Below are 27,228 nucleotides of genomic sequence, written 5' to 3'. Positions count from 1 at the left end.
ACTCTGTCAATCACAACATTCTTATTGGCAGACTCGACAGCCTTGGTTTCTCAAATGATTGCCTCGCCTGGTTTACCAACTACTTCTCTGATAGAGTTCAGTGTGTCAAAACGGAGGGTCTGTTGTCTGGACCTCTGACAGTCTCAATGGGTGTGCCACAGGGTTCAATTCTCGGGCCGACTCTTTTCTGTATACATCAATGATGTTGCTCTTGCTGCTGGTGATTCTCTGATCCACCTCTACGCAGATGACACCATTCTGTATACTTCTGGCCACTCCTTGGACACTATGTCAACTAACCGGCAGGGTAGCCTCGTAGTTAGAGCGTTGGATTAGTAACCGGAAGGTTGCGAGTTCAAACCCCCGAGCTGACAAGGTACAAATTTGTCGTTCTGCCCCTGAACAGGCAGTTAACCCACTGTTACTAGGCAGTCATTGAAAATAAAAATTTGTTCTTAACTGAATTGCCTGGTTAAATAAAGGTAAAATGTATATATATATTTTAAACCTCCAGATGAGTTTCAATGCCATACAACTCTCCTTCCGTGGCCTCCAACTGCTCTTAAACGCAAGTAAAACTAAATGCATGCTTTTCAATCGATCGCTGCCCGCACCTGCTCGCCCGTCCAGCATCACTACTCTGGACGGCTCTGACTTAGAATACGTGGACAACTACAAATATCTGGGTGTCTGGTTAGACTGTAAACTCTCCTTCCAGACTCATATTAAGCATCTCCACTCCAAAATTAAATCTAGAATTGGCTTCCTATATCGCAACAAAGCATCCTTCACTCATGCTGCCAAACATACCCTCGTAAAACTGACCATCCTACCGATCCTCGACTTCGGTGATGTCATCTATAAAATAGCCCCCAACACTCTACTCAACAAACTGGATGCAGTCTATCACAGTGCCATCCGTTTTGTCACCAAAGCCCCATACACTACCCACCATTACGACCTGTACGCTCTCGTGTTGGTTGGCCCTCGCTTCATACTCGTCGCCAAACCCACTGGCTACAGGTTATCTACAAGTCTCTGCTTGGTAAAGCCCCACCTTATCTCAGCTCACTGGTCACCATAGCAGCACCCACATGTACCACGCGCTCCAGCAGGTATATCTCACTGGTCACCCCCAAATCCAATTCCTCCTTTGGTCGTCTTTCCTTCCAGTTCTCTGCTGCCCATGACTGGAACGAATTGCAAAAATCTCTGAAGCTGGAGACTCACATCTCCCTCACTAGCTTTAAGCACCAGCTGTCAGAGCAGACCACTGCACCTGTTCTTAGCCTATCTGTAAACAGCCCATCTACCTACCTCATCCCCATACTGGTATTTATTTATTTATTTTGCTCCTTTGCACGCCAGTATCTCTACCCACACATTCATCTTCTGCCAATCTACCATTCCAGTGTTTCATTGCTACATTGTAATTACATAGCCACCATGGCCTATTTATTTCCTTAACTTACCTCATTTGCACTCACTGTACATAGACTTTTTGTTTTCTTTTGTTCTACTGTATTATTGACTGTATGTTTTGTTTATTCCATGTGTAACTGTGTTGTTGTATGTATCGAATTGCTACGCTTTATCTTGGCCAGGTCACAGTTGCAAATGAGAACTTGTTCTCAACTAGCCTACCTGGTTAAATAAAGGTGAAATAAAAAAATAAAAAAATACAAACACATAAAATACAAAGTCCCATCCAACCAAGTTTGTTCTGAATCCCTTAGTAATTGTTCAATCGAGCTTCAAGACACACTGAACTTTAACTTTAAAACAAACCGAAGGCTTCAAAATATAAATAGGCAAGCTTTGTTTTAATAAATATATGTTAGGAAATATATGAACATGAATACACTTATACTTGTAAATGTGAGGTTCTTTTATCTAACTTTATATTTACAGCCTGATAAAATATATCCACACGCCTTGAGCTGTAAGTTAAAAAGGGAGGCACCTATAAGTCTAGAGGCACAGATGCCTGGGGCCTGTACCACCCACATGAACAAAATACTACAGTTTATTATTGAATACTACAGTATTTACTACATAATTCTGTAGTATATTATACTACACACTGTAGTATCCCTTGATCATGTTTAGTGCTTACTATATAATGTTGTAGTATACTGTAGAATACTATAGTATTCTCAAGAAGAAAGCCTGCACCTCTATGTCAAAGATAGTAAAACAAAAACATATAGTAAACACTACAGTAATGTCCGCAAAAAAACGTTGCAATAATTACTACAGTAAATATTACAGTATACTACAATCTGCAAAAACACTACATTAATTACCATAGTGTATAAGGCAAAGTGCAGTATCTGCAAATTCTGTCAAAAATATTTGATATTTTGTAAGGTCCGTGTGTAATATCTGATTCATGTGGAATTTAGTTTCCTGACACAAGAACAAGCCAGACTTTCAGAATAATTCATGAAGTACCAAAAATTACTCACTTTGAAGTCAGATTTTTAAGTGAAATATTTTATGTAGTTCCTGCACTTTCCCTTTGTAGGGCAGTACAGTTCTTTTACTACACTATTTATAATATAGTTACCTGTAAATTCCACAGTATACTGCAGAAAATACTAGTATTCACTGTAGTGTTTTTGCAGACTTTACTGTGAATAGTACAATAAATTCTACAAAAACTAATATATACACTGAACAAATATATAAAACACAACAATTTTAAAGACTTTACTGAGTTACAGTTCTTTGCTTACCGCCCCAATAGCTCCACAGACGATGCAATCGCACTGCCCTATCTCATCTGGACAAGAAGATACCTATGTAAGAATGCTGTTCATTGATTATAGCTCAGCATTCAACACAATAGCACCCTCCAAGCTCATCATTAAGCTCAAGGCCCTGGGTCTGAACACCGCCCTGTGCAACTGGGTCCTGTACTTCCCGACGGGCCACCCATAGGTGGTGAAGGTAGGAAACAACACCTCCACTTCGCTTATCCTCAACACTGTGGCCCCACAAGGGTGCTTGCTCAGCCCTCTCCTGTACTCTCTGTTCACCCATGACTGCAAAGTCACGCACGCCTCCAACTCAATCATCAAGTTTGCAGACGACACAACAGTAGGCTTGATTAACAACAATGACGAGACAGCCTATGGGGAGGTGGTGAGAGCGCTGGGAGTGTGGTGCCAGGAAAATAACCTCTCACTCAATGTCAACATAATAAAAGAGATGATCGTGGACTTCAAGAAACAGCAGAGGGAGCACCCCCCTATCCACATCGACGGGACAGTAGTGGAGAAGGTGGAAAGCTTCAAGTTCCTCGGCATACACCTCACTGACAAACTAAAAATATAATCAAGGACAACCACCACCCGAGCCACTGCCTGTTTACCCCACTATCATCCAGAAGGTGAGGTCAGCACAGGTGCAAAGTCTGAAAAACAGCTTCTATCTAAAGGCCATCAGACTGTTCAATAGCCATCACTAGAACATCCATATATTTATATATTCTTAATTCCATTCCTTTACTTAGATTTGTGTGTATATGTTGTGAAATGTATAGATATAACTTGTTAGATATTACTGCACTGTCGGAGCAAGAAAGACAAGCATTTCCCTACACCCGTAATAACATCTGCTCAACACGTGTATGTGACCAATAACATTTTATTTGATTACAGTGCACTCGGAAAGTATTCAGACCTTTTGTTACGTTACACCATTATTCTAAAATTGATTAAATATTTTTTTCCCCCCTCATCAATCGACACAAAATATCCCATAATGACAAAGCAAAAAGGTTTCACAAATTTGCAAAACCTATGAAGTGAAATCTCACATTTACATAGTGTATTCAGAAAATATTCAGACCCCTTGACTTTTTCCACATTTTGTTACATTACATCCTTGGTCTAAAATATATTAAATAAATAAAAAATCCTCAAATCTACTCACGACAAAGCGAAAACACGTTTCTATAATTTTTTTGCCAATGTATTCAAAATAAAACACAAAAATACCTTATTTACATAAGTATTCAGACCCTTTGCTATGAAACTCGAAACTGAGCTCAGGTGTCCACCTGTGGTAAATGGAATTGATTGGGCATGATTTGGAAAAGGCATATACCTGTCTATATAAAAAGGTCCCACAGTTGACAGTGCATGTCAGAGCAAAAACATTTAACATTTTTTACATTTAAGTCATTTAGCAGACGCTCTTATCCAGAGCGACTTACAAATTGGTGAATTCACCTTCTGACATCCAGTGGAACAGCCACTTTACAATAGTGCATCTAAATCATTAAGGGGGGGTGGTGAGAAGGATTACTTATCCTATCCTAGGTATTCCTTGAAGAGGTGGGGTTTCAGGTGTCTCCGGAAGGTGGTGATTGACTCCGCTGTCCTGGCGTCGTGAGGGAGTTTGTTCCACCATTGGGGGGCCAGAGCAGCGAACAGTTTTGACTGGGCTGAGCGGGAACTGTACTTCCTCAATGGTAGGGAGGCGAGCAGGCCAGAGGTGGATGAACGCATGCCATGAGGTTGAAGGAGGTTGAAGGAACTGTCCGTAGAGCTCCAAGACAGAAATGTGTCGAGGCACAGGTCTGGGGAAGGGTATCAAAAATGTCTGCAGCATTGAAGGTCCCCAAGAACACAGTGGCCTCCATCATTCTTAAATGGAAGAGTTTTGGAACCACCAAGACTCTTCCTTGAGCTGGGCCCTGCGAAACTGAGCAATCGCGGGAGAAGGGCCATGGTTAGGGAAGTGGCCAAGAACCCAATGGTCACTCTGACAGAGCTTAAGAGTTCTCAAGAGTATGGAGATGGGACAACATTGCAGAAGAACAATCATCTCTGCAGCACCAATCAGGCCTTTATGATAGAGTGGCCAGGCGGTAGCCATTCCTCAGTAAAAGGCACATGACAGCCCGCTTGGAGTTGGTAGCTGTCCACCCGGCAAGATCAGGCCCCAGTCGTGAACCGAGGTTACCTGAGCCACAAGCAGAGGTTTGGTTGGCCCCCTGCTGGCGGGGCCAGCCCCCAGTGGTGGACAGAGGTTGGTAGCTGGCCCACCATGGTGCAGGAAGCCTGGAGGTTGACCTTTTTTTTCTTTATGATTTTTTAAATGTATTTAATTTTAAGACTGTACATTGGAAATACCAAGGTCATTTATTTGTATTTTTATACGATACAGTTGAAGTCGGAAGTTTACATTTAAACTCAGTTTTTCACAATTCCTGACATTTATAATCCTAGGAACAATTCCCTGTCTTAGGTCAGCTAGGATCACCACTTTATTTTAAGAATGTGAAATGTCAGAATAATAGTAGAGAGAATGATTTATTTAAGCTTTTATTTATTTCATCACATTCCCAGTGGGTCAGCAGTTTACATACACTCAATTAGTATTTGGTAGTATTGCCTTTAAAATTGTTTAACTTGGGTCAAATGTTTTGGGTAGCCTTCCACAAGCTTCCCACAATAAGTTGGGTGAATTCCTCCTGACAGAGCTGATGTAACCGAGTCAGGTGTGTAGGCCTCCTTGCTCGCACATGCTTTTTCAGTTCTGCCCACAAGTTTTCTATAGGATTGAGGTCAGGGCTTTGTGATGGCCACTCCAATACCTTGACTTTGTTGTCCTTAAGCCATTTTGCCACAACTTTGGATGTATGCTTGGGGTTATTGTCCATTTGGAAGACCCATTTGCGACCAAGCATTAACTTCCTGACTGATGTCTTAAGATGTTGCTTCAATATATCCACATCCTTTTACTGCCTCATGACGCCATCTATTTTGTGAAGTGCACCAGTTCCTCCTGCAGAAAAGCACCACCACAACATGATGCTGCCACCCCCATGCTTCACGGTTGGGATTGTGTTCTTCAGCTTGCAAGCCTCCCCTTTCTCCTCCAAACATAACGATGGTCATTATGGCAAAACAGTTCTATTTTTGTTTCATCAGACCAGAGGACATTTCTCAAAAAAGTACGATCTTTGTCACCATGTGCAGTTATAAACCGTAGTCTGGCTTTTTTTAATGGAGGTTTTGGAGCAGTGGCTTCTTCCTTGCTGAGCGGCCTTTCAGGTTATGTCGATATAGGACTCGTTTTACTGTGGATATAGATACTTTTGTACCCGTTTCCTCCAGCATCTTCACAAGGTCCTTTGCTGTTGTTCTGGAATGGATTTGCACTTTTCGCACCAAAGTACGTTCATCTCTAGGAGACAAAACGAGTCTCCTTCCTGAGCGGTATGACCGCTGTGTGTTCCCATGGTGTTTATACTTGCATACTATTGTTTGTACAGATGAACGTGGTACCTTAGTGTGTTTGGTTCATCCTTGGGAGCACTTTCCAGAGTTGTGGAGGCCTACAATTTTTTTGAGGTCTTGGCTGATTTTTGATTTTCCCATGATGTCAAGCAAAGAGGAACTGAGTTTGAAGGTAGGCCTTGAAATACATCCACAGGTACACCCCTCCAATTGACTGAATTGATTAGCCTATCAGAAGCTTCTAAAGCCATGACATCATTTTCTAGAATTTTCCAAGCTGTTTAAAGGCACAGTCAACTTAGTGTATGTAAACTTCTGATCCACTGAAATTGTGTTACAGTGAACTATAAGTGAAATAATCTGTCTGTAAACAATTGTTGGAAAAATTACTTGTGTCATGCACCAAGTAGATGTCCTAACCGACTAACCAAAACTATAGTTTGTTAACAAGAAATTTGTGGAGTGGTTGAAAAATGAGTTTTAATGACTCCAACCTAAACTTCTGAATTCAATTGTATATCCTAATTGTAGAGGTCGAGTATACAATGACTTAAAATCTGTTCTATAATGCGTCCCTTGTTCGCACTATACTAATCGAAATGATTAGCTTTAAATATAAAACTTAATAAATATGAATAGATGTATTATATGGCTAGGATAAAGGATTATATAACTAAAAACCTGCCTAGGTTGTCTATTGGAATAGGCCTGTATGATAAAAAAAAAAATTGCCCTTTCACATTTTAAAAACAATTAATCTCAACATAAAAAATATAAGATATGATTATTCTTCTGATACACACAGGCAAATAGATGGATTAGGTATTGTCAACCGGGTTGTTGTCTCTCGTGTGCGTGGGCTGGTTAACACTGGGATAAAGTGATTAAAGTTAATGGTAATTGGCTTATGGAAGAACTTCTCTAAGCGAGAGAAAGGTATATTATATATTTCTACATAAGCTAGTTATGCTACCTTCTATATTCTTGATCCTAATGATTTAGGCCAAGCTGTAAAACAGCCAAGGTGATAGAGCAACAAATCCTGGAATAAAAAGAACAATGTGTAGGGTGAAGAGAGGGTTGGTTTTACAGGTTTACTCGCTCTGGATTGTCAGTACAGCATGGGTTCTTGGGTGTCGTGGTGTGGCTGTGTCAGAATTGTGAGTTGAACTTGTGAGTTGAACTTGAGTTTGCCTTCACATAAGGGAGTGCCCGGGGTTGACTTGCGGTCGGCTCTGGCACAGCCATCAGCTTTGGTATCCTCATAGATAATTATGTTATCATGGAACTGCCCAAATTTCCTTCTAGCCAACACCAATTGGCTGCCAAGGGTTTGCCTTAGGATGCAAAGGTGCATCATGAGACAGGGAGATGGTCTGATGGTCTTAGTAACAACAGACCTAGATATGGCGGAGGTTTTAGTGTGTGGAATATTAGGACAATTGGAGGTTTACAAAGTTGCAGCTACAGTATGCTTGACAGTGGAAACGATTATGGTACAGCAAGACACTTTAATCATCATTGTGCTTTTTAATGGTAAGTTTACAAACATTGGTTGTGGTAAGTATAATTGAAACTGGGTATCATTATGGTAAGTGGGGAAATAAGTATAGCAAGTTATGAATGTAATGGCTTAGCAGCATACCACCCTGCATCCCACGGTTTGGCTTGCTTCTGAAGCTATGCAGGGTTGGTCCTGGTTGGTCCCAAGATGGGAGACAAGATGGGTGTTGGAAGGCCAGTAGGAGGCAGTCTTTCCTCAGGTCTATAAAAAAATGCCCCAGGACACTGCCCTGTGGAGGGTGCTATCTTTCAGATGTTAAATGGGTGTCCTGACTCTGTGGTCACTAAAGCTCCCATCGCACTTATCGTAAGAGTGGGGATGTTAACCCTGGTGTCCTGGCTAAATTCCCAAGCTGTCCCTCATACCATCATGGTCACCTAATCATCTCCAGCTTACAATTGACTCATTCATCACTGTAACCATACCCCGGGTTGTTGCTGTAAATGAGAATGTGTTCTCAGTCAACTTACCTTGTAAAATAATGGTTAAATAAAATATACATTTTTACATGGCTAAAAGAGAGAATATAATATATATTGTTTACAGGAAACTCATTCAACAAATATAGATGAGTTTGGGTGGATAAAGACTGGGAAGGAGAAATATATTTTTGTCATGGTCAAAGAAACTCAAAAGGGGTGATTATACAAATTAATATAAATTTTGATCCGAATGTGCAAACTGATCCGCAAGGAAGATGGATTATTTCAAAATATGCTATTGGATCAAAACAGATCTGGCTAATTAATCTATATGGGCCAAATGATGATGATCCACACTTTTTTGAAAATATATATAATAATCTACTGAGCTCACAAGCAACAGAAGAATCTATTATTATGGTGGGAGATTATAATACGGTTTTAAGTACCTCAATGGATCATAAAGGAAATCATTCTACAAACTATCACCCTCAAGCACTTAATTAGATAACAAAGATCATGGATACATTAGAACTTGTGCATAAACAATTGAAAAACCATGACCTAGTGAGATATACATGGAGGAGGCTTAAATCAAGCTAGCCGTCTTGATTACTTCCTAATCTCGTTCTTGCTGGCATCAAAAGTTAACAAGTATTATTAGGAGACCAAATGCGATCGGACCACCATCTTAATTGGCCTCCATATAACTATTACAGAATTGGAATTTAAATCAAAGCCTATTGGATGACAATATGTTCTTAACTAAGACAAAATAATTCAGAAATTACTTTGTTTGGACAACATAGGTACAGCAGATCCCCTTATTGTATGGGACACTTTCAATACAATACTCATTAAAACAAAAGCAGTTTAGGTCTAAAGAGACTAATAAAGGAAATAGAGAAAGTAACAGTGCAGGTAGATGGTAATGGAAACTGTACAAAGTAGGTTAGAGGAATAACTAAAAGAAATGGAGGTACTTATTCAAGAATGATCAAGTGTAATGTATTACAAAAATAAAGCGAATTGGATAGAAAATGGGGGAAAAATTTGAAGTATGTTTTCTTTTCAGCAGTTTTCTTATGAGTTTAAAAAACATGGCATACTAGCTCCATCCTGGTGGCATAGTGGACTAATTCAATGGACAGACAACAGAATATCATAGGTTTGAATCTCACTGATGCAATGTCACAATCCCAAAAACAATGTTTTGTATGATTAATGCCTAAGCAAAGGAATTTCCATGTCTGCTACGAGTTCAAAACAGTTAACTTATTAAGCTAGCAGTATTATTAAAAGTCTTGCTGAAACATGATGTTCACTTCCATTCTCAGAACATTTAAAAAAAGTTATCGGTGAGGAAACTTATGGCTTCGTTCACAGAACCAATGGGAAACCAAAAACACGTTCCCACAACTTCCAAGGAACCAAATGTGCTAGCTGGGCTCTTAAGTTAGTAGCAAATTACTCAAACTCTTCATATTGGGCTATTAAAAGCAATGGAAGATTTACATATACACACACTCATCTCAAGGCAGAAAAACCATGCTGTTCATAAGAGAGTGTTAAGCTCCATTCTTTATCCAAAACAACTAATGGTTTACAACAGCACAAGAATTCATTTTTATTTTATTTAACTAGGCATGTCGGTTAAGAACAAATTCTTATTTACAATGACAGCCTACACCAGACGATGCTGGGCCAATTGTGCGCTGCCCTATGAGACTCCCAATCACGGCCGGTTGTGATATAGCCTGGATTCAAACCAGTGTGTCTGTAGTGACGCCCTCGTCTTCAACCGCTGTGCCACTTGGGAGCCCCAATACCGAATCACATCCTAGGTAAGCCATGAAAATTATCTGGAACTCCCTTTTGTGATTCTATCAAGTCCAAAAGCACAATACATATATTAACAATGTATTGCTGTTTAAGGGATACACAAAATTATTGTATCTTAATTTGACCCAGTTTTTCACAGCAGGAAATTGTAATTATGTGGATTATAATTCATGGATTTTTTTTGTAGGGTTTGATAATTTGCCCCTAGAAAAATGTAAGTCTGAAAGGGTGATCAAATTAAGATATTATTATATGTATTATCTGACCATTCAGCTTAGCCTGGCTAATACTACTTTGCTACTGGGTCGTTCCATACTTGCGGGTAGTAGGGGTGCTGAGGTTGCAGTACCCCCTGAAAAAGTAGTGCACTAGGCCTTTACTAGTCCTGTATTTGCAGACCGATATAGCTGTCTTTAGCCCGATCAAAACTCCCCCACCCCCAAACGTAAGTGTAGGTGAATGGATGATCTCCGCATGTGTGGTTCCCACCGTGAAGCATGGAGGCGGCGGTGGGATGGTGCTTTGCTGGTGACACTGTCAGTGATTTATTTAGAATTCAAGGCACACTTAACCATCATGGCTACCATAGCATTCTGCAGCGATACACCATCCCATCTGGTTTGCCCTTAATGGGACTATCATTTGTTTTTCAACAGGACAATGACCCAAAACACACCATCAGGCTGTGTATGGGCTATTTTACCAAGGAGGAGAGTGATGAGTGCTGCATCAGATAACCTGGCCTCCACAATCCACTGACCTCAACCCAACTGAGATGGTTTTGGATGAGTTGGACCGCAGGTATAAGGAAAAGCAACCAACAACTGCTCAGCATATGTGGGAACCCCTACAAGAATGTTGGAAAAGCATTCCTCATTAAGTTGGTTGTGCAATGCTGTCAACAAGGCAAAGGTTGGCTACTTTGAAGAATCTCAAATAGAAAATATATATTGGTATGTTTAAAACTTTTGGTTACTACATGATTCCATATGTGTTATTTCATAGTAGAATAATAGTGAAGACATCAAAACTATCTAGAAAATAAAGAAAAACCTTTAAATGAGTAGGTGTGTCAAAACCTTTGACTGGTACTAATATATAACTCTCTCTCCTGACAATGGATACAATCAATTATACTTGGGGAAATTCAACAGAGCCACATTGACTAATCCCATCTATACAAATTCTGGTTATGGAAACAAAATTAACTCATCATCATACACTATTTTCAATCCCAAAATGTTAGCATTGCTGCTTACATTAGAAGAAGTTCCTCTATGACAACTCAGCATTAAAATATGCTCTCAGTCACAGGTTAACACGATTACTGATATATGAAGTCAATATCAAAGACCATTGTCTCCTTGTCTAAGAGCAACCAAACATTGACATACTTTGAAGAGAATAACTAATTTAAAATCTCTCACCACTACTACAATAATAAGTACCTTTACATCTAAATCACAAGTTAACACTATTACTGTAATACAAACAGCAAGCAAACAACGCTTTATATAGAAACACACCAGAGCTCTACTTTAAAAACTGTGTCAGCACACTAGTCTGGAGTAGCTTTACCTCTACCTGTCTCACAAGCCCACATGCCACCCATTTTCAATGTACCTGTATCAGAGCAGTTGTCCGTGGGCCTTCCTGACGATGATCTGACTGTTGCGACTGTGTCTGTCGGTGTGTGAGAAACTCAGTATGGGAACCTACTGTAGCATGGGAACCTACTGTCTTGCCTTACATGGCAGGGCGAGGCTCAGTCACCAGCCCAGCCCTATTCCACCAGCCTATGCAGCTCTCACCTACAACCCAGACAGGACTAGCTCCCCCTACAGGGAGAATAATGACGGTGCACTGGCGAACGCAGTAGATGGGAGAAGAAATAGCCAGCCTCTTAAGGATCGGTGTCCCACCCTCAGGACGGTTGAGCTAACGTGCACTAACGTGATTAGCATGAAGTAACAACAACATTTCCCAGGACATATACATCTTATTTGGGCAGAAAGCTTAGAAATGTAGCTGCACTGTCCAATTTACAGTAGCTATTACAGTGAAAACATACCATGTTATTGTTTGAGGGGAGTGCACAGATATGTACTTGAAAATGTATATATTGACTAATTAGGCACATTTGGGCAGACTTGATACATTTTGAATAGAAATGGTTAATTTTTACAAAATTGAAAAAAAGGGTCCTATCCTTAATAAGATTTAACGTGGTTATAGACTGGCCATATTCAGATTGGCCTAGTAAAGATAGATGTGAAGGAGTGTGTAGGTGCCTTTGTTTGAGAGCGTCTGTGTCTCTTAAAACATCCCTTGAAACAAGCTGTAAATTGGGTCGTTAGGCTGTTTTCAGTTGTTATACCTGGTAAAGGAAGAGTTCAAACTTGATCAAATCAAAGGTGTTCCATCGCTACATGGTGGCAGTGGTACCACCATGGTGCAGAATGTGGTTCTGTTACATACGTGATTAATGAAGCATATTTATATAATAGCCCTCTGTCGTGAGAGATGTGCAGTGTAAACAGGACTGTGCAAGCAAAAACAATTCACGGTGTCCAAGAATGTGTACCAGTATGTGAATTTAATTAGACTGTCTATGCGTGTGCATATGAGTTTTCCTTTGTATCCGAGTCGGTGTTGATCTTTCCATTCCTGCATGTCTGTGTGTTTAAGCATTTTCTCACTTGTTAACATTTTGGCTGACTACACTCAACATCCGACTACATTGAGTCGCTGTCAGTCGATAATTGTAAATATTTCCATTCTTTAATGCTTTCCTTGTACCCGTTTGTCCTATGTAAATGAAAGCTTTTCTTTGGGTGCTGAAATCCGTAGTTCAGAAGACAAACGGCACGTAGAAATATGTTCAACCATTTACTCAGCAATAAATAATGCAAGTCTTGGCGATACAGGATTTTCACATTCATGGTAACTCGCTGCCTGAGCAGTGTCCATGTAAAATACAATTTACGGGCAGTGGGAGCGGTAAACTACACCAATCTCCCAAACAGCAGAACCTTACATCAAGGCGAATATGTGTAGCTACGGCAAAGCACCATTTAAATATTATCGAATGACCACCTAAAGTAATCGTATCATGCAAATGAATTCGATGTAGAATGTTAATCTTGGCACGTGACCATATGCCACGTAGCAGTGTAGACCCAGCCACCCTAAAGAAGCACCGCCGAGTGCTATCACTGAACTCCATGACAAGCGTAATCTGTTGCCTACATTAAATATCTACTATACGCAACCTAAGCATCCAGCCAACCACCTGTGCTAAAATGCACTGACTTTTAATACCAAAGCAATGCTATTGACTGGAGGCTGAATGCTGATGTAGCTTACTATACGGCATGTTACTCGCAGATGAACATCACTTTTGGAATAAATAAAAATCTCCTTGGCCCCACGAATTTAAGTGTGGATGCAGGGACAGATAGAGAAGCCGTCAAAGCAGCGCCGATGCGAAATGAATGGCTGCGTATAGCTCAGGAGATACCCCGCAGCGTTAGCAGAGACGGAGATGTGGGGAAAACCAGTATCTCGCCTGACGTGACCAGCGTTCGCCATTGCAGGTAGCGTAACATGGAAGACAGGACAGAATGCATCGCTAGTTTGAGCAATGACAGCTGGCCTACCTTTACCCTTCCCATTAGTTTGGGAATGCTTTACTAACAATGTGAACATGATAGTGGCCATAATTCAATAAAAAAAAATCGCGAGATCATGCAATTAACGATACATGAATATGAATTGGATTCCCCAACCGTACAATACAGAGAAAGCCATAAGCAGCTGCTTCTAAATAAAATAATTGTACGAGCCAAAACGCCCTTCCCTCAACATGATTTTTTTTGTTGCATAGAGTGCGGGTGATAGGTAACCTTTTGTCATTGCCCGAAGATTGCAATTTTGAAGCCCATGAGGCGGGAAAAGCTGTCATCTTAGTGTATGAGGATATTCTACCTATGCAAAGTAGTCCACTGGCTGACAGAATCATGATCATATAGCAATACTGCAGGAACTCCGGTAGGTTTCGCAATCCTCAGAATAAATCAATTGTAGCAGTAGAGGATCAGAGTGAAGAAAGGATCCATTGAGGAGCAGTAGCAGTGCAGAATTAGCAGCGTTGACGAAGGAACCAGAGCCGTGATCCAGTATCTTGTCATTGGTTACGAGCTTCCAAGATTGAAGCTCGTAACCAATGACAAGATACAACGCTCGATTAGAAAGGCCTGCGCGCAGAAGTGTTTTAGGGAGTGTTTGACAGTGATGAGGGGTGATCATTTGACCGCGGACCCATAGTGGATGCAGGCAATGATCACTCAGATCCTGATTGAAAACAGCAGAGGTATTTGGAGGGCAAGAGGGCCAGGATAATATTTGAGGGTGCCCATGTTTACGGATTTAGGGTTGGACCTGGTGGGTTCCTGGATAATTTGTGTGAAATTGAGGGCATCTAACCTAGATTGTAGGACGGCCGGGGTGCTAAGCATATCCCAGTTTTGGTCACCTAACAGAACAAGCTCTGAAGATATGTGAATTGATTGCCCCTCATGGGGGGGTCTATTACAGGTGGCAACAGTGAGACTTATTTCTGGAGAGAGTAATTTTTAAAATAATTAGCTCGAACTGTTTGGGCATAGACCTGGAAAGTATGACAGAACTTTGCAGGCCATCTCTGCAGTAGATTGCAACTCCTCCCCCTTTGGCAGTTCTATATTGATGGAAAATGTTATAGTTGGGGCTGGAAATCTCAATCTTTGGTGGCCTTCCAAAGCCAGGATTCAGACACGGCAAGGACATCAGGGTTGGCTGAGTGTGCTAAAGCAGTGAGTAAAACTAATTTAGGGAGGAGGCTTCTGATGTTAACATGCATATGAAACCAAGGCTTTTTCGGTTACAGAAGTTAACAAATGACGGTGCCTGGGGACTAAACTAAAACAATCATAACTATCCTAAACAAGAATATACAAGACATAGACATTTGAGAGACTTAAAATGAGGCATGAAGCAATCACAGGTGTTGATTGGGAGACCTAGCTAAGACAACAGCTAATCAGCTAAGACAACAGGTAAAATGACGATGAATGGGCAGAGAGGGTCAGTTAACTACACACAGGGACCGAGTTTGAGGCTGGGGCCAACAGATAAACAAAGAATAAACAAAATATAGAGTAGTGATCAATGAACAGTCCAGCAGGCATCAACTATGTAGCAAAGTGATCATAGGGTCCAGTGAACAAGCAATAGATGAAACAGGGAAGCCGCTGGGTATTCGTTACTACTTAGCAAGCAGAAGACAGTGTTTAAAGTTAGCAGGCTGAGGCTAGTAGAATCGCCTGCTCCCATGCCCGGCAATGACCGGTTGGAGGCTCAGCGGATGTCGTTACGTCTGCAGACCAGTCATGGTGGAACAGCGGAGCCTCGTGTTGACAAAAGGGTCCAGGCCAGTTGGCGAAAGAGGTATTGCGGTTGTAGTAATTTTCGTTTGCTAGCCGGGAGATGTGCCTGGCTCGAGGCTATCTTGGTGTAGCAGTGCAGCCATCTCTATTAAATTACACTTTATGGACAAATAACTTATGATCACATCCACAAAGTCCAACATTTATTTGAAATACCAAAGTGTCAAAATACTGGTAAAACTCAAGCAGATTTCTACCACATCAAATGTTACAATAAACAGTAAAAACTTCATAACCTGGGCAAAGTTGCCCCAGAAAGACATCTGAAAACTACCACATTCAAAGTAAAAATCTCAGCAAATGTACTTAAGGGAGAGAAGTTCATTGTACATTCACTAAAAAGGCAGGCATAATGAGAAGAAATGTACTATTGCACTTCCAATCATATGATTACTCTGTTGGTAGGAAAGCAGATTCAAGCACTGACAAGTTACTCTTGAAATAACTTGTAGCTGCATCTGAAGGAAACATACAAACGACAATAGTAGCAACTACAGCATCAGTATTAATAAATAACCACTACAATTACAGAAATAATTTTAAGGCATTCGAGTGAAAACATTTGCACAGACCAGCGAGATAAATACTTGGGAGTTTTTCCTAGCCACCGTGCTTCTACACCTGCATTGCTTGCTGTTTGGGGTTTTAGGCTGGGTTTCTGTACAGCACTTTGAGATATCAGCTGATGTACGAAGGGCTATATAAATAAATTTGATTTGATTTGATTTGATTTGAAACATAAAATTAGGAACAGGATAGAGAAAGGATATTAAGAAGGGTGAGAGGTAATGGAAAGAATAGAGATGGAGTGGGATTCACCCACGAGTCAAACCATTGTGCATGTAGCGGATTGTCATAAATATCTGATGTATACAGCAGGAAGAGTAGGAAAGTGTAAGCCCCAGAAAAGTACACAGCCCTCACAGTACAGAAAAGTCAAAATAACCACAAAGAATACCAAAACCAAAAGGAAGGTGAATGTGAGCACCTGCATCGACCACTTGAAGCCACTGTACAATAAAGTACAGCTTAACATGCCCATGTAAATACAACAACATAGTACCGAAAATAACTCAACTGTCATAAGTGACCAATATGTTTGCCACCTTTTGGTTTGAGAGTAGCATGTATCTCTTTGGTCACTCTGTGTTCTCTCTATTCATGCGTGTTTTGTCCTATTTTTTTTATTTTATTTATAATCCCAGCCCCCGACTCCGCAGGAGGCCTTTTGCCATTTGGTAGGCCGTCATTGTAAATAAGACTTTGTTCTTAACAGACTTTCCTAGTTAAATAAAATAAAAAAGTATCAGAAGAGAGATTGCGTGTGAACACGCATGTGCATGTGAAAAGGCTTGCCAAGAATTTAAACTACGTACTGCATTGAAACATGTTTTCTGCTGTGTTAATATCCCACCACAAGTCAGTGTAAAGGTGCTGTAAAACACTCAAGCAAGTATTCTTATAAAACATCAGTCAAGTTGAGGCACAGCAAAACCCTGTGATTCCAAGTTCACGTGTGTCCCCCAAATGGCACCCTATTCCCTATACAGTGCATACTTTTGACCAGAGTTCTTTGGGCCCTTGGCTTAGTCAATCTACAAAATATCTCATATTTTAACTGACAAAAGAAAATAAGGAAATTATGGTGTCAGGATGACAGTTGATTGTACTGGCAACCAACCGACACAGCAATCTAGTTCTCATAAAACCAGAAAAATAATTGCAAGTCAATTTCGTAGTGCTTGGCATGTTAGCTACTTCATGTAGAGTCCTGAGTACCTCCTCTAACCAGCTAGATTTCAATCTATTAATTTAATATATGAAAAAATCTCTCCCTAGCAGTTGGTGGTATGTAATTGTCCCTCAGTGAGGATGGAGGCGATGCTGTTGTCGTAAAACCCATCCTCGTCCTCAGAACTGAGGTTGGAGGCTCCCAGGACAGGTCGACGCGTCTGATACACCTTCCGCCTGAGAGTGAACAAGACACGGTTGTCATTGACTGTAGTTGTTACTAAAAAGGGACACAGTTCCTACTGAATATACTGGAATTTTAGTATTTTTTGTTGTTCCCTGAACCATTCCAATGTCTGCTAATGCATTTCAAAAGAGGCATAAAACAAGAAATAGGTATTTCTCAATTTGAGCAGCGGGCTGAGTGACATTGAAGCACCACCTGCTGGCCCCCGAGGGGTTTGACAACACTGGTGAAGGTGTCTGTACAGGAGTGTGGATTATAATACATAAACATATCTGGCGTAACTGGTATAATAACTGGTATGACAAGATGCAACGCTGTACAGAACAGTCATATAGAGGGTATGGGATACTAGAGAATACATTTGGTGTATACTGCTAGTATGTACTGTAGATAGAGGTGTCAGAGGGAACTCATTTCAGCTCACTCTCCAGTGCTGTGGCTTTTGCCTGCAGATACTAAGGAATTTGTTTGTGTGTATATATTTATTTATCAGGGAACTCACTTCTCAGACTCCAGTGCTGTGACTTTGGCCTGCAGTGCTTCCTGCAGCTCCTGCTGCTCCTCCAGGTCCCTAAGAGCCTTCCTGCGGACCCCCTCTAGTCGTTCCACCTCGCCTTCACTCTCGTCCAGCTGACGCTTCAGGGCCTTCACACGCAGGGACAGCTGGGGACAGAGGTGGACAGGTGGTTAGGATACAGTCACACAGCACAAGGGACCAAGGAAAGGTACACGGTCAGCAGGACACAGCAAGTCCGCTATTAAATGCATAGAAAAGACAACGTCCTGAAGAAAATGTGTGCTTGCTTGACTTGAAGTATTTATGGTATGTACAGTGCCTTGCGAAAGTATTCGGCCTCCTTGAACTATGCAACCTTTTGCCACATTTCAGGCTTCAAACAAAGATATAAAACTATTTTTTTGTGAAGAATCAACAACAAGTGGGACACAATCATGAAGTGGAATGACATTTATTGGATATTTCAAACTTTTTTAACAAATCAAAAACTGAAAAATTGGGTGTGCAAAATTATTCAGCCCTTTTACTTTCAGTGCAGCAAACTCTCTCCAGAAGTTCAGTGAGGATCTCTGAATGATCCAATGTTGACCTAAATGACTAATGATGATAAATACAATCCACCTGTGTGTAATCAAGTCTCCGTATAAATGCACCTGCACTGTGATAGTCTCAGAGGTCCGTTAAAAGCGCAGAGAGCATCATGAAGAACAAGGAACACACCAGGCAGTTCCGAGATACTGTTGTGAAGAAGTTTAAAGCCGGATTTGGATACAAAAAGATTTCCCAAGCTTTAAACATCCCAAGGACCATGTGCAAGCGATAATATTGAAATGGAAGGAGTATCAGACCACTGCAAATCTACCAAGACCTGGCCGTCCCTCTAAACTTTCAGCTCATACAAGGAGAAGACTGATCAGAGATGCAGCCAAGAGGCCCATGATCACTCTGGATGAACTGCAGAGATCTACAGCTGAGGTGGGAGACTCTGTCCATAGGACAACAATCAGTCGTATATTGCACAAATCTGGCCTTTATGGAAGAGTGGCAAGAAGAAAGCCAATTCTTAAAGATATCCATAAAAAGTGTTGTTTAAAGTTTGCCACACGCCACCTGGGAGACATACCAAACATGTGGAAGAAGGTGCTCTGGTCAAATGAAACCAAAATTGAACTTTTTGGCAACAATGCAAAACGTTATGTTTGGCGTAAAGCAACACAGCTCATCACCCTGATGGAGCCAAATACAGGACCATTCTGGAAGAAAACCTGTTGGAGTCTGCAAAAGACCTGAGACTGGGACGGAGATTTGTCTTCCAACAAGACAATGATCCAACACATAAAGCAAAATCTACAATGGAATGGTTCAAAAATAAACATATCCAGGTGTTAGAATGGCCAAGTCAAAGTCCAGACCTGAATCCAATCGAGAATCTGTGGAAAGAACTGAAAACTGCTGTTCACAAATGCTCTCCATCCAACCTCCCTGAGCTCGAGCTGTTTTGCAAGGAGGAATGGGAAAAAATTTCAGTCTCTAGATGTGCAAAACTGATAGAGACATACCCCAAGCGACTTACAGCTGTAATCGCAGCAAAAGGTGGCGCTTCAAAGTATTAACTTAAGGGGGCTGAATAATTTTGCACGCCCAATTTTTCAGTTTTTGATTTGTTAAAAGTTTGAAATATCCAATAAATGTCGTTCCACTTCATGATTGTGTCCCACTTGTTGATTCTTCACAAAAAAATAGTTTTATATCTTTATGTTTGAAGCCTGAAATGTGGCAAAAGGTCGCAAAGTTCAAGGGGGCCGAATACTTTCGCAAGGCACTGTAGTTAGAGTGAGGAGACAATAGGAATCTCCACCAAAAACCACCTAGTTCCCTGTCATTGCATTCATTTTCATGTTATAGTATACATACTGCATGTACATAGACGTGAATGTACGAAGTGATAATCAATGAGGGGCTATGCGTTCCCTGGAAGGTGTGCTCCATGACGCGCTAGCTTTCAAAAGCAACTCAAACATACAGTAGAACATGTAAGAACTATAGCCATTGAATTCTACCGTGTGTTATAGGGAAATAATGAACGTTCAAGAATGCCCTTCAAGCCAAGCAAAAACTAGTATTCAACAATGTATGAAATGATAAAAATAGCATTTTAGCAGACACTTTTATCCAAAGCGACTTAGTCATGGGTGTATACATGTTACATAATGGTGGTCCCGGGAATCGAACCCACTATCCCGGCGTTGCAACCGCCATACTCTGCCAACCGAGCTACAGGGGACCAACCGTATCCAGTAACATGTACCTGTTCTAGTTGCTCAGCATGCTGGTTCCTCTCAAACCGTTGTGCATGAAGCGGATTGTCACATATCTGATGTATACAGCAGGAAGAATAGGAAAGTGTAAGCCCAGAAAAGTATATAGCCCTTTGTTACAGTTCAGTCAAAAGTAAAAATAACCACAAAGAATACCAAAACCAAAAGGAAGGTGAACGTGAGCACCTGCATCTACCACCTGAAGCCACTGTACGATAAAGTACAGCTTAACAGTCCGAAGTAGATACAACATTGTACAGAAAATTACTAAACCGTTAAACATAAGTGACCAATACGTTTGTCACTTTTTGGTTTGAGAGTAGCATGTATCAGAAGGAAGAGTGCATGTGTGTGAACACATACAGTACCAGTCAAAAGTTTTGAATGTGTAGGTGTGTCCAGAGTTTTTATTTGTACTATTTTCTACATTGTAGAATAATAATTAAGACATCAAAACTATGAAATAACATATGGAATCATGTAGTGACCAAAAAAACCTGTTAAATCAGAATCTATTTTAGAATATATATTATTTATATATTTTATATTTGAGATTCTTCTAAGTAGCCACCCTTTGACTTGATGACAGCTTTGCACATTCTTGGCATTCTCTCAACCAGCTTCATGAGGTAGTCTCCTGTAATGCATTTCAATTAACAGGTGTGCCTTGTTAAAAGTTCATTTGTGGAATTTCTTTCCTTCTTCGTGTGTTTGAGCCAATCAGTTGTGTTGTGACAAGGTCGGGGTGGTATACAGAAGATAGCCCTATTTGATAAAATACCAAGAACAGCTCAAATAAGTAAAGAGAAACAGTCCATCATTACTTTAAGACATGAAGGTCAATCAATACGGAACATTTCTAAAAAAACGTTAAGTTTCTTCAAGTGCAGTCGCAAAAACCATCAAGCGCTATGATGAAACTGGCTCTCGTGAGGACTGTCTTGGTCAAATTGCTGCAAAGAAACTACTCTAAAAGACACCAATAACAAGAAGACACTTGCTAGGGCCAAGAAACACGAGCAATGGACATTAGACCGGTGGAAATCTGTCCTTTGGTCTGATGAGTTAGAATTCAAAGCACACTTAACCAGCATGGCTAACACAGCATTCTGCAGCGATACACCATCCCATCTGGTTTGTGCTTAGTGGGACTATCATTTGTTTTTTAACAGGACAATGACACCTACAGGCTGTGTTGGGTCTATTTGACCAAGGAGTGATGAGTGCTGCATCATTAGACCTAGCCTCCACAATCACCCGACTTCAACCCAATTGAGATGGTTTGGGATGAGTTGCTAAAGCAGCCAACAAGTGCTTATCATATGGGGGAACTCTTTCAAGACTGTTGGAAAAGCATTCCAGGTGAAGCTGGTGAGAGAATGCCAAACGTGTGCAAAGCTGTCATCAAGGCACATTGTGGCTAATTTGAACAATATAAATATATTTTGATTTGTTTAACACTTTTTTGGTTACTACATGATTCCATATATTTTTATTTATTTTTTACCTTTATTTTACTAGGCAAGTCAGTTAAGAACAAATTCTTATTTTCAATGACGGCCTAGGAACAATGGGTTAACTGCCTGTTCAGGCGCAGGACAGATTAGTACCTTGTCAGCTCGGGGATTTGAACTTGCAACCTTTCCGTTACTAGTCCAACGCTCTAACCACTAGGCTACCCTGCCGCCCCATATGTTATTTCATAGTTGATGTCTTAACACTATTATTCTACAATGTAGAAATTACAATGTAGAAGTAAAAATTAAGAAACTCTTGAATGAGTAGGTGTGTCCAAACTTTTGAGTGGTACTGTATGCGCATTTGAAGAAGCTTGCCAAGATTTCAAACTATGTACTGCATTGAAAACACTATTCCTGCTGTATTACTATCACACCAAAATTGTCATCAGTGTAAAGGTGCTGAAAATCAAATTCAACAATGATGTTTTCAATTCGACTTTTGCTTTCAAAAGCAGCTCAAACACAGAACATGTTAAAATTATAGCCATTGAATTTTACCGTGTGTTATAGGGAAATAATGCACACATTTACATTTAAGTCATTTGGCAGACGCTCTTATCCAGAGCGACTTACAAATTGGTGAATTCACCTTATGCACACTTGAATGCCCTTCAAACCAATCAGAAACAAGTATTCAACAATGCCATGGCATAAAATAATAATATGCCATTTATCAGACTATTTTCTCCAAAGCAACTTACAGTTATGCGTGTAAACACTTCACATACTGGTAGTCCCAGGAATTGAACCCACAATTCTGGCATTGCAAGTGCCATGCTCTACCAACTGACCTACAGAGGACCACCAGTATCCATTAACATATACCTGGTCTCGTTGCTCAGCGTGCTGGTTCCTCTCCTGGTCCAGAGTGACGATTATTTCCTTCAGCTTTCTCTCTACTCTCTTCTGGGAGGCCTGGATACTCAGCTTCTCTCTGAACACGGAGACACATCATTACACACAATATTCATTCTATTCAGATCAACTAGAGTATCCACAAAGCCAGGACTAATGCTAGTTAAAATGATAGTGCTTGTCATGTTAGTACTTCATGTAGTGTCCATAGTACTTGAGCAGTTACACATCATGGCTAAGTATAGTATGTACACACCTCTCTTCACTGTGTAGCCTCTCCTCCAGTTCCTGCACTTTACCCTCTAACAAAGTGATTCCAGTGGAGGGACGGGACTGTGTCTCCATGTCTGCTACACGGGACCTCAACTCCTTCACCTGAGGAGAGCGCGTTAGCATATTTTTTATTTTTACCTTTAACTAGGCAAGTCCTAGGAACAGTGGGTTCAGTGCCTGTTCAGGGGCAGAACGACAGATTTGTACCTTGTCAGCTCGGGGATTTGAACTTGCAACCTTTCCGGCTGCTAGTCCAATGCACTAACCACTAGGCTACCCTACCCAAACATATCAAGATGTGTTTGAGCAAAAATGTTTGAGGGTGATGAAACTTAGAATTAGGCATTTTCTGTTACATAAAATGTTGGATATGAAAAGTGAAATCTATACCTGTCTCTCTAGGACACTCTTGTCCATCTCCAGGTCATGTACGGTTGAGCGCTCCTTCATCAGGTCTCCACGCAGCTGGTCAATCTGAGAGAGAATGGAAGAAAGAGAATAAGCAAACATTGAGTGACTTAGTCTGTATGGAAATCAGTACCTGCTTGTGTGTATTCAAGTGTGTGTGTGTGTGTGTATTGAAGTACAGTACCTGTTCTCGACTGCGTGCAACACGATCATTGAGAAGCTCCACGCTGCTCTTCTCCTCATCCAATTCAATTTCCATCGTCTTCACTTTGTCCTGACACACATCCATCCAAGTTGTAAACAAATAAGTTTGACCATGTCTTTTCAAGCTCTCCTCTCCTTCCCAACATCATATGCTCCATGCTGATAGTCCAAGGCTAGAAGTCTTTCACATACAATTCCCAAAGCTCTCAGAAGAACCCTTGACCTCTAACCTCCATTTCTCAGACATACAGTATTTCCACACCTATAATTCACCCCAAAATCTTTGACATTTAAAGGTAATGACCTTTGACCCCTCACCTCCAGGCCTCTGAGTTCCCTGTTGCGGTCCGTCTGAGAGCTCCTCTCAGAGTCCAGTTCGCTTTCCAGATGTTTGAGGCGGCTGCTGAGCAGGTCTCTCTCCAGCTGGGCGCTGTCCCTCTCCTCCCCACACACCAGCAGCTCTTTCTTCAAACGAGAAACCTGGACCACGGAACGGGGATGGAGGCAGTTCAACATTTAGAAAAGGGGACATAATATTCCCAATATATTGATAAGCCACGTAAGGATCACCTCAGGTTTGTCTCATCAACTAACTCCCTTCATACCATATCTTTATATTTTCTTTCTTCTCTTCCCTCAAATCCTTATTCTTTTTTCTGCTTTCTCTCCAAAATACACCTGCAAACTCTCAGCACTGTTTACTCCTTTCTCTGTACCTGAACACCATCTTCCTGTGCTTTCCTTTGCTCTGCTCTCCCTCCCCTCATCCTGAAGCGTCTTTAGGTTGGCCTGGGGCCTCTGTAGCTCAGCCAGTCTGTCTTTGCCCTCCTCCCATTCACCTCCTATTGCAGTGTCTTCAGGTTGGCCTGGGCCCTCTGCAGTCCAGCCAGTCTGTCCTTTCTCTCTCCCTTACTCTCCTCCTCCCCCCCGCTCTCTCCCTCACCTCTTCCTGTAGTGTCTTCAAGTTGGCCTGGGCCCTCTGCAGTTCAGCCAGTCGGTCTTTGCCCTGTCGCTGGGCATCCTGTAGGTCTCTCCTGGAGCGCTCCCTGTATTCATCCATCTGGCTCTGCAGGGCCTGCACCGACTGACGGGAGTCCCCCAGCATCACCTCCATCTGACGGGTAGAGAAAGGGTGGGTGGAAAGGGCATGGATGGGAAAGAAGGATAGGGTGATCTTTGTCAATTCAGTTTTAAAGCAACCCAAAATACATACCAAGGGCAATAGAAAATAAATGCATAAAAAAAACAGGTGCGCACACACACGCAATGCCGCACCTCCTTGCTAATCTTCTCCAGGGCCCGGTCTAACAGTCTCTTCTGCTCCTCCAGGTCACTCTTGCCCTTGCGCAGCGCATCTCTCTCCAGATCCCTCTCCTCCAGCCGTTGGCCCAGCTCATCCCTGTCCTTGCCCAGACGGGAGGCTCCTCGCCTGGCTTCCTCCAGTTGGGACCTCAGGGAGCGGTTCTCATCTTCGAGTGCCTGCTCAGCCTCCGAGCTCTGGGGCACGCTGGAGTGAAGCCTCGTCTGTGGAACAGAAAAATACTCCTAAATAAATGGGTGTGTGTATTTAGGTATACCTTAACGTAATAACAGATCAGAGAGTTTATGAATCCATGCATTACTGTGTAGTAATTATGTGTCCTTTTCTAAGATATAAAAGTCTCACACTTGCATTTGTGCCTAGAGGTGTAGCTTATGTTTGCCGAGTGTTACGTGTGTTTTTCCATAGCTATATACGCATGCTGCGGTTTTGGTAAGTGTATTTTACCATGAGAGTCAGTCTCTCTCTCAGCCTTGTGTTGGCTTCCTGAAGCTCCAGACTCCCCTGATCCAATGGTGAGGACCCACCTGACGACTAGAGACCGCGAGAGAGAGGTAAAAGAGTTCAACCTCACATCCATGATCCATCCCACACTCAGTCAAAGTTTAGCTGATGTCACCTCACCTGCTTTGCCTTCTCAAGTGCCATCTCGAGCTCATCTTTCCCCTGCCGTGATTGGTTCTTCAGTCGGTCATTCTCTGACCTCAATTTAGACTCCCGTACTTGGCTCGCCCTCCTCAGAGCTTGAAGTTCCGCCTCCTTCTCATTTAGCTCAACCTTTTGTCTGTCGACCTCCGTGCGAGCCTGCTTGATATCATCATTACAACGCTGAAGATCCTTGGAAAAAGCAAATCGTGACCAAGATGAATAAAGAGGATGAGGAACAGGATGTGTGAAACTTCCTTTTGTGTGTGAGTGTGTGGGAGAGAATGAGTTAGAATGTGGGTGTATTAATTGTGTAAAGTGTCTTCAGAAAGTATTCATACCCCTTGACTTCATCCACATTTTGTTGTGTTACAGCCTGAATTCAAAATGGATTATATATATATATATATATATAATCCATTTAATCCATGTTTCTCACCCATCTACACACAATACCACATAATGACAAAATTGAAACATGTTAATTTCAGCAAATGTATGGAAACTGAAATACAGAAATGTATTTTAGATATGTATTCACACCCCAGAGTAAATAATTTTTATTAGCAATTTCTGGGTAAGTCTCGAAGAGCTTTACACACCTGGATTGTGCAACATTTGCCTATTATTCCTTTCAAAAGACTTCAAGCTCTGTCAAATTTGATGTTGATCATTGCTAGACAACCATTAAGTCAAATGTTTTAACTTGCCCACTCAGGAACATTCACTGTGTTCTTGGTAAGCAACTCCAGTGTAGATATGTCCTTGTGTTTCAGGTTATTGTCCTGCTGAAAAGTGAATTAATCTCCCAATGTCTTATGGGAAGCAGACTGAACCAGGTTTTCCTCTAGGATTTTGTTACTCCAGTCCATAATGATTACAAGCATATCCATAACATAATACAGCCACTACTATGCTTGAAAATATGGAGAGTGGTACTCAGTAATGTGTTGTATTTTTATCAAACATAACACTTTGTATTTAGGACAAAAATGTATTTGCTTTGCAACTGTAGTGCCTTGTTGCAAACAGGATGCATGTTTTGTAATTTAAAAAAATAAAAAAATCTTTTCACTCTGTCAATTAGGTTAGTATAGTGGCGTAACTACAATGTTCTTGATCCATCCTCAAATTTCCTATCACAGCCATTAAACTCCGTAACTTTTAAAGTCACCATTGGCCTCATGGTGAAATCCCTGAGTGGTTTCCTTCCTCTACGGCAACGGAGTTAGGAAGGACACCTGTATCTTTGTAGTGCCTGGGTGTATTCATACACCATTCAAAGTGTAATTAATAACTTCCCCATGGTCAAAGTTGTATTCAATGTCTGCTGTTTTTAGTTTTACTCATCTACCAATAGGTGCCCTTCTTTGTGAGGCATTGGAAAACCTCCCGTCTTTGTGGTTGAATCTGTGTTTAAAATTCACTGTTCAACTGAGGGACCTTACAGGTAATTGCATGTGTTGGGTACAGAGATGAGGTAGTCATTCAAAAATTATGTTTAATACTATTATTGCACACAGATTGCATGCAAGTCATTATGTGCCTTAAGCCATTTTTTACTCCTGAACTTATTTAGGCTTGCTATAAAAAGCATTCTACTTTGACATTATGGGATAGG

General features: G+C 41.2%; 2 protein-coding genes across 6 annotated transcripts in view; both read right to left on the bottom strand.

Moving 5' to 3' along the window:
* tuft1b (tuftelin 1b) overlaps positions 1-11,813 on the bottom strand; it is a 35,460-nt gene extending 23,647 nt beyond the window's left edge. For 2 of the 4 annotated variants that reach the window (XM_064984046.1, XM_064984049.1), the window contains exon 1: positions 11,706-11,813. The gene's annotated coding sequence lies outside the window, so the exon portion shown is untranslated. Of the gene's footprint in view, positions 1-10,785; positions 10,930-11,705 lie in introns of all 4 variants that reach the window. The other 2 variants (XM_064984047.1, XM_064984048.1) reach the window with 2 other exon arrangements.
* A 3,885-nt stretch (positions 11,814-15,698) lies between these two features.
* cgnb (cingulin b) overlaps positions 15,699-27,228 on the bottom strand; it is a 53,717-nt gene continuing 42,187 nt past the window's right edge. For both annotated transcript variants that reach the window (XM_064984044.1, XM_064984045.1), the window contains exons 10-20: positions 25,587-25,799; positions 25,410-25,496; positions 24,917-25,165; positions 24,585-24,755; positions 23,960-24,121; positions 23,622-23,711; positions 23,420-23,503; positions 23,013-23,131; positions 22,727-22,835; positions 18,049-18,209; positions 15,699-17,536 (exon numbers count right to left, since the gene is read on the bottom strand). In XM_064984044.1, the coding sequence (XP_064840116.1) occupies positions 17,404-17,536; positions 18,049-18,209; positions 22,727-22,835; positions 23,013-23,131; positions 23,420-23,503; positions 23,622-23,711; positions 23,960-24,121; positions 24,585-24,755; positions 24,917-25,165; positions 25,410-25,496; positions 25,587-25,799 (1,578 nt within the window). In that variant the 3' untranslated portion in view covers positions 15,699-17,403. The remainder of the gene's footprint in view (positions 17,537-18,048; positions 18,210-22,726; positions 22,836-23,012; positions 23,132-23,419; positions 23,504-23,621; positions 23,712-23,959; positions 24,122-24,584; positions 24,756-24,916; positions 25,166-25,409; positions 25,497-25,586; positions 25,800-27,228) is intronic.

This window comes from Oncorhynchus masou, chromosome 13 (assembly GCF_036934945.1).
Source record: "Oncorhynchus masou masou isolate Uvic2021 chromosome 13, UVic_Omas_1.1, whole genome shotgun sequence".
Taxonomy (NCBI): domain Eukaryota; kingdom Metazoa; phylum Chordata; class Actinopteri; order Salmoniformes; family Salmonidae; genus Oncorhynchus; species Oncorhynchus masou.
The sequence above is the reverse complement of the archived record's forward strand: the minus strand, read 5'-3'. Positions and strand labels throughout refer to the sequence as shown.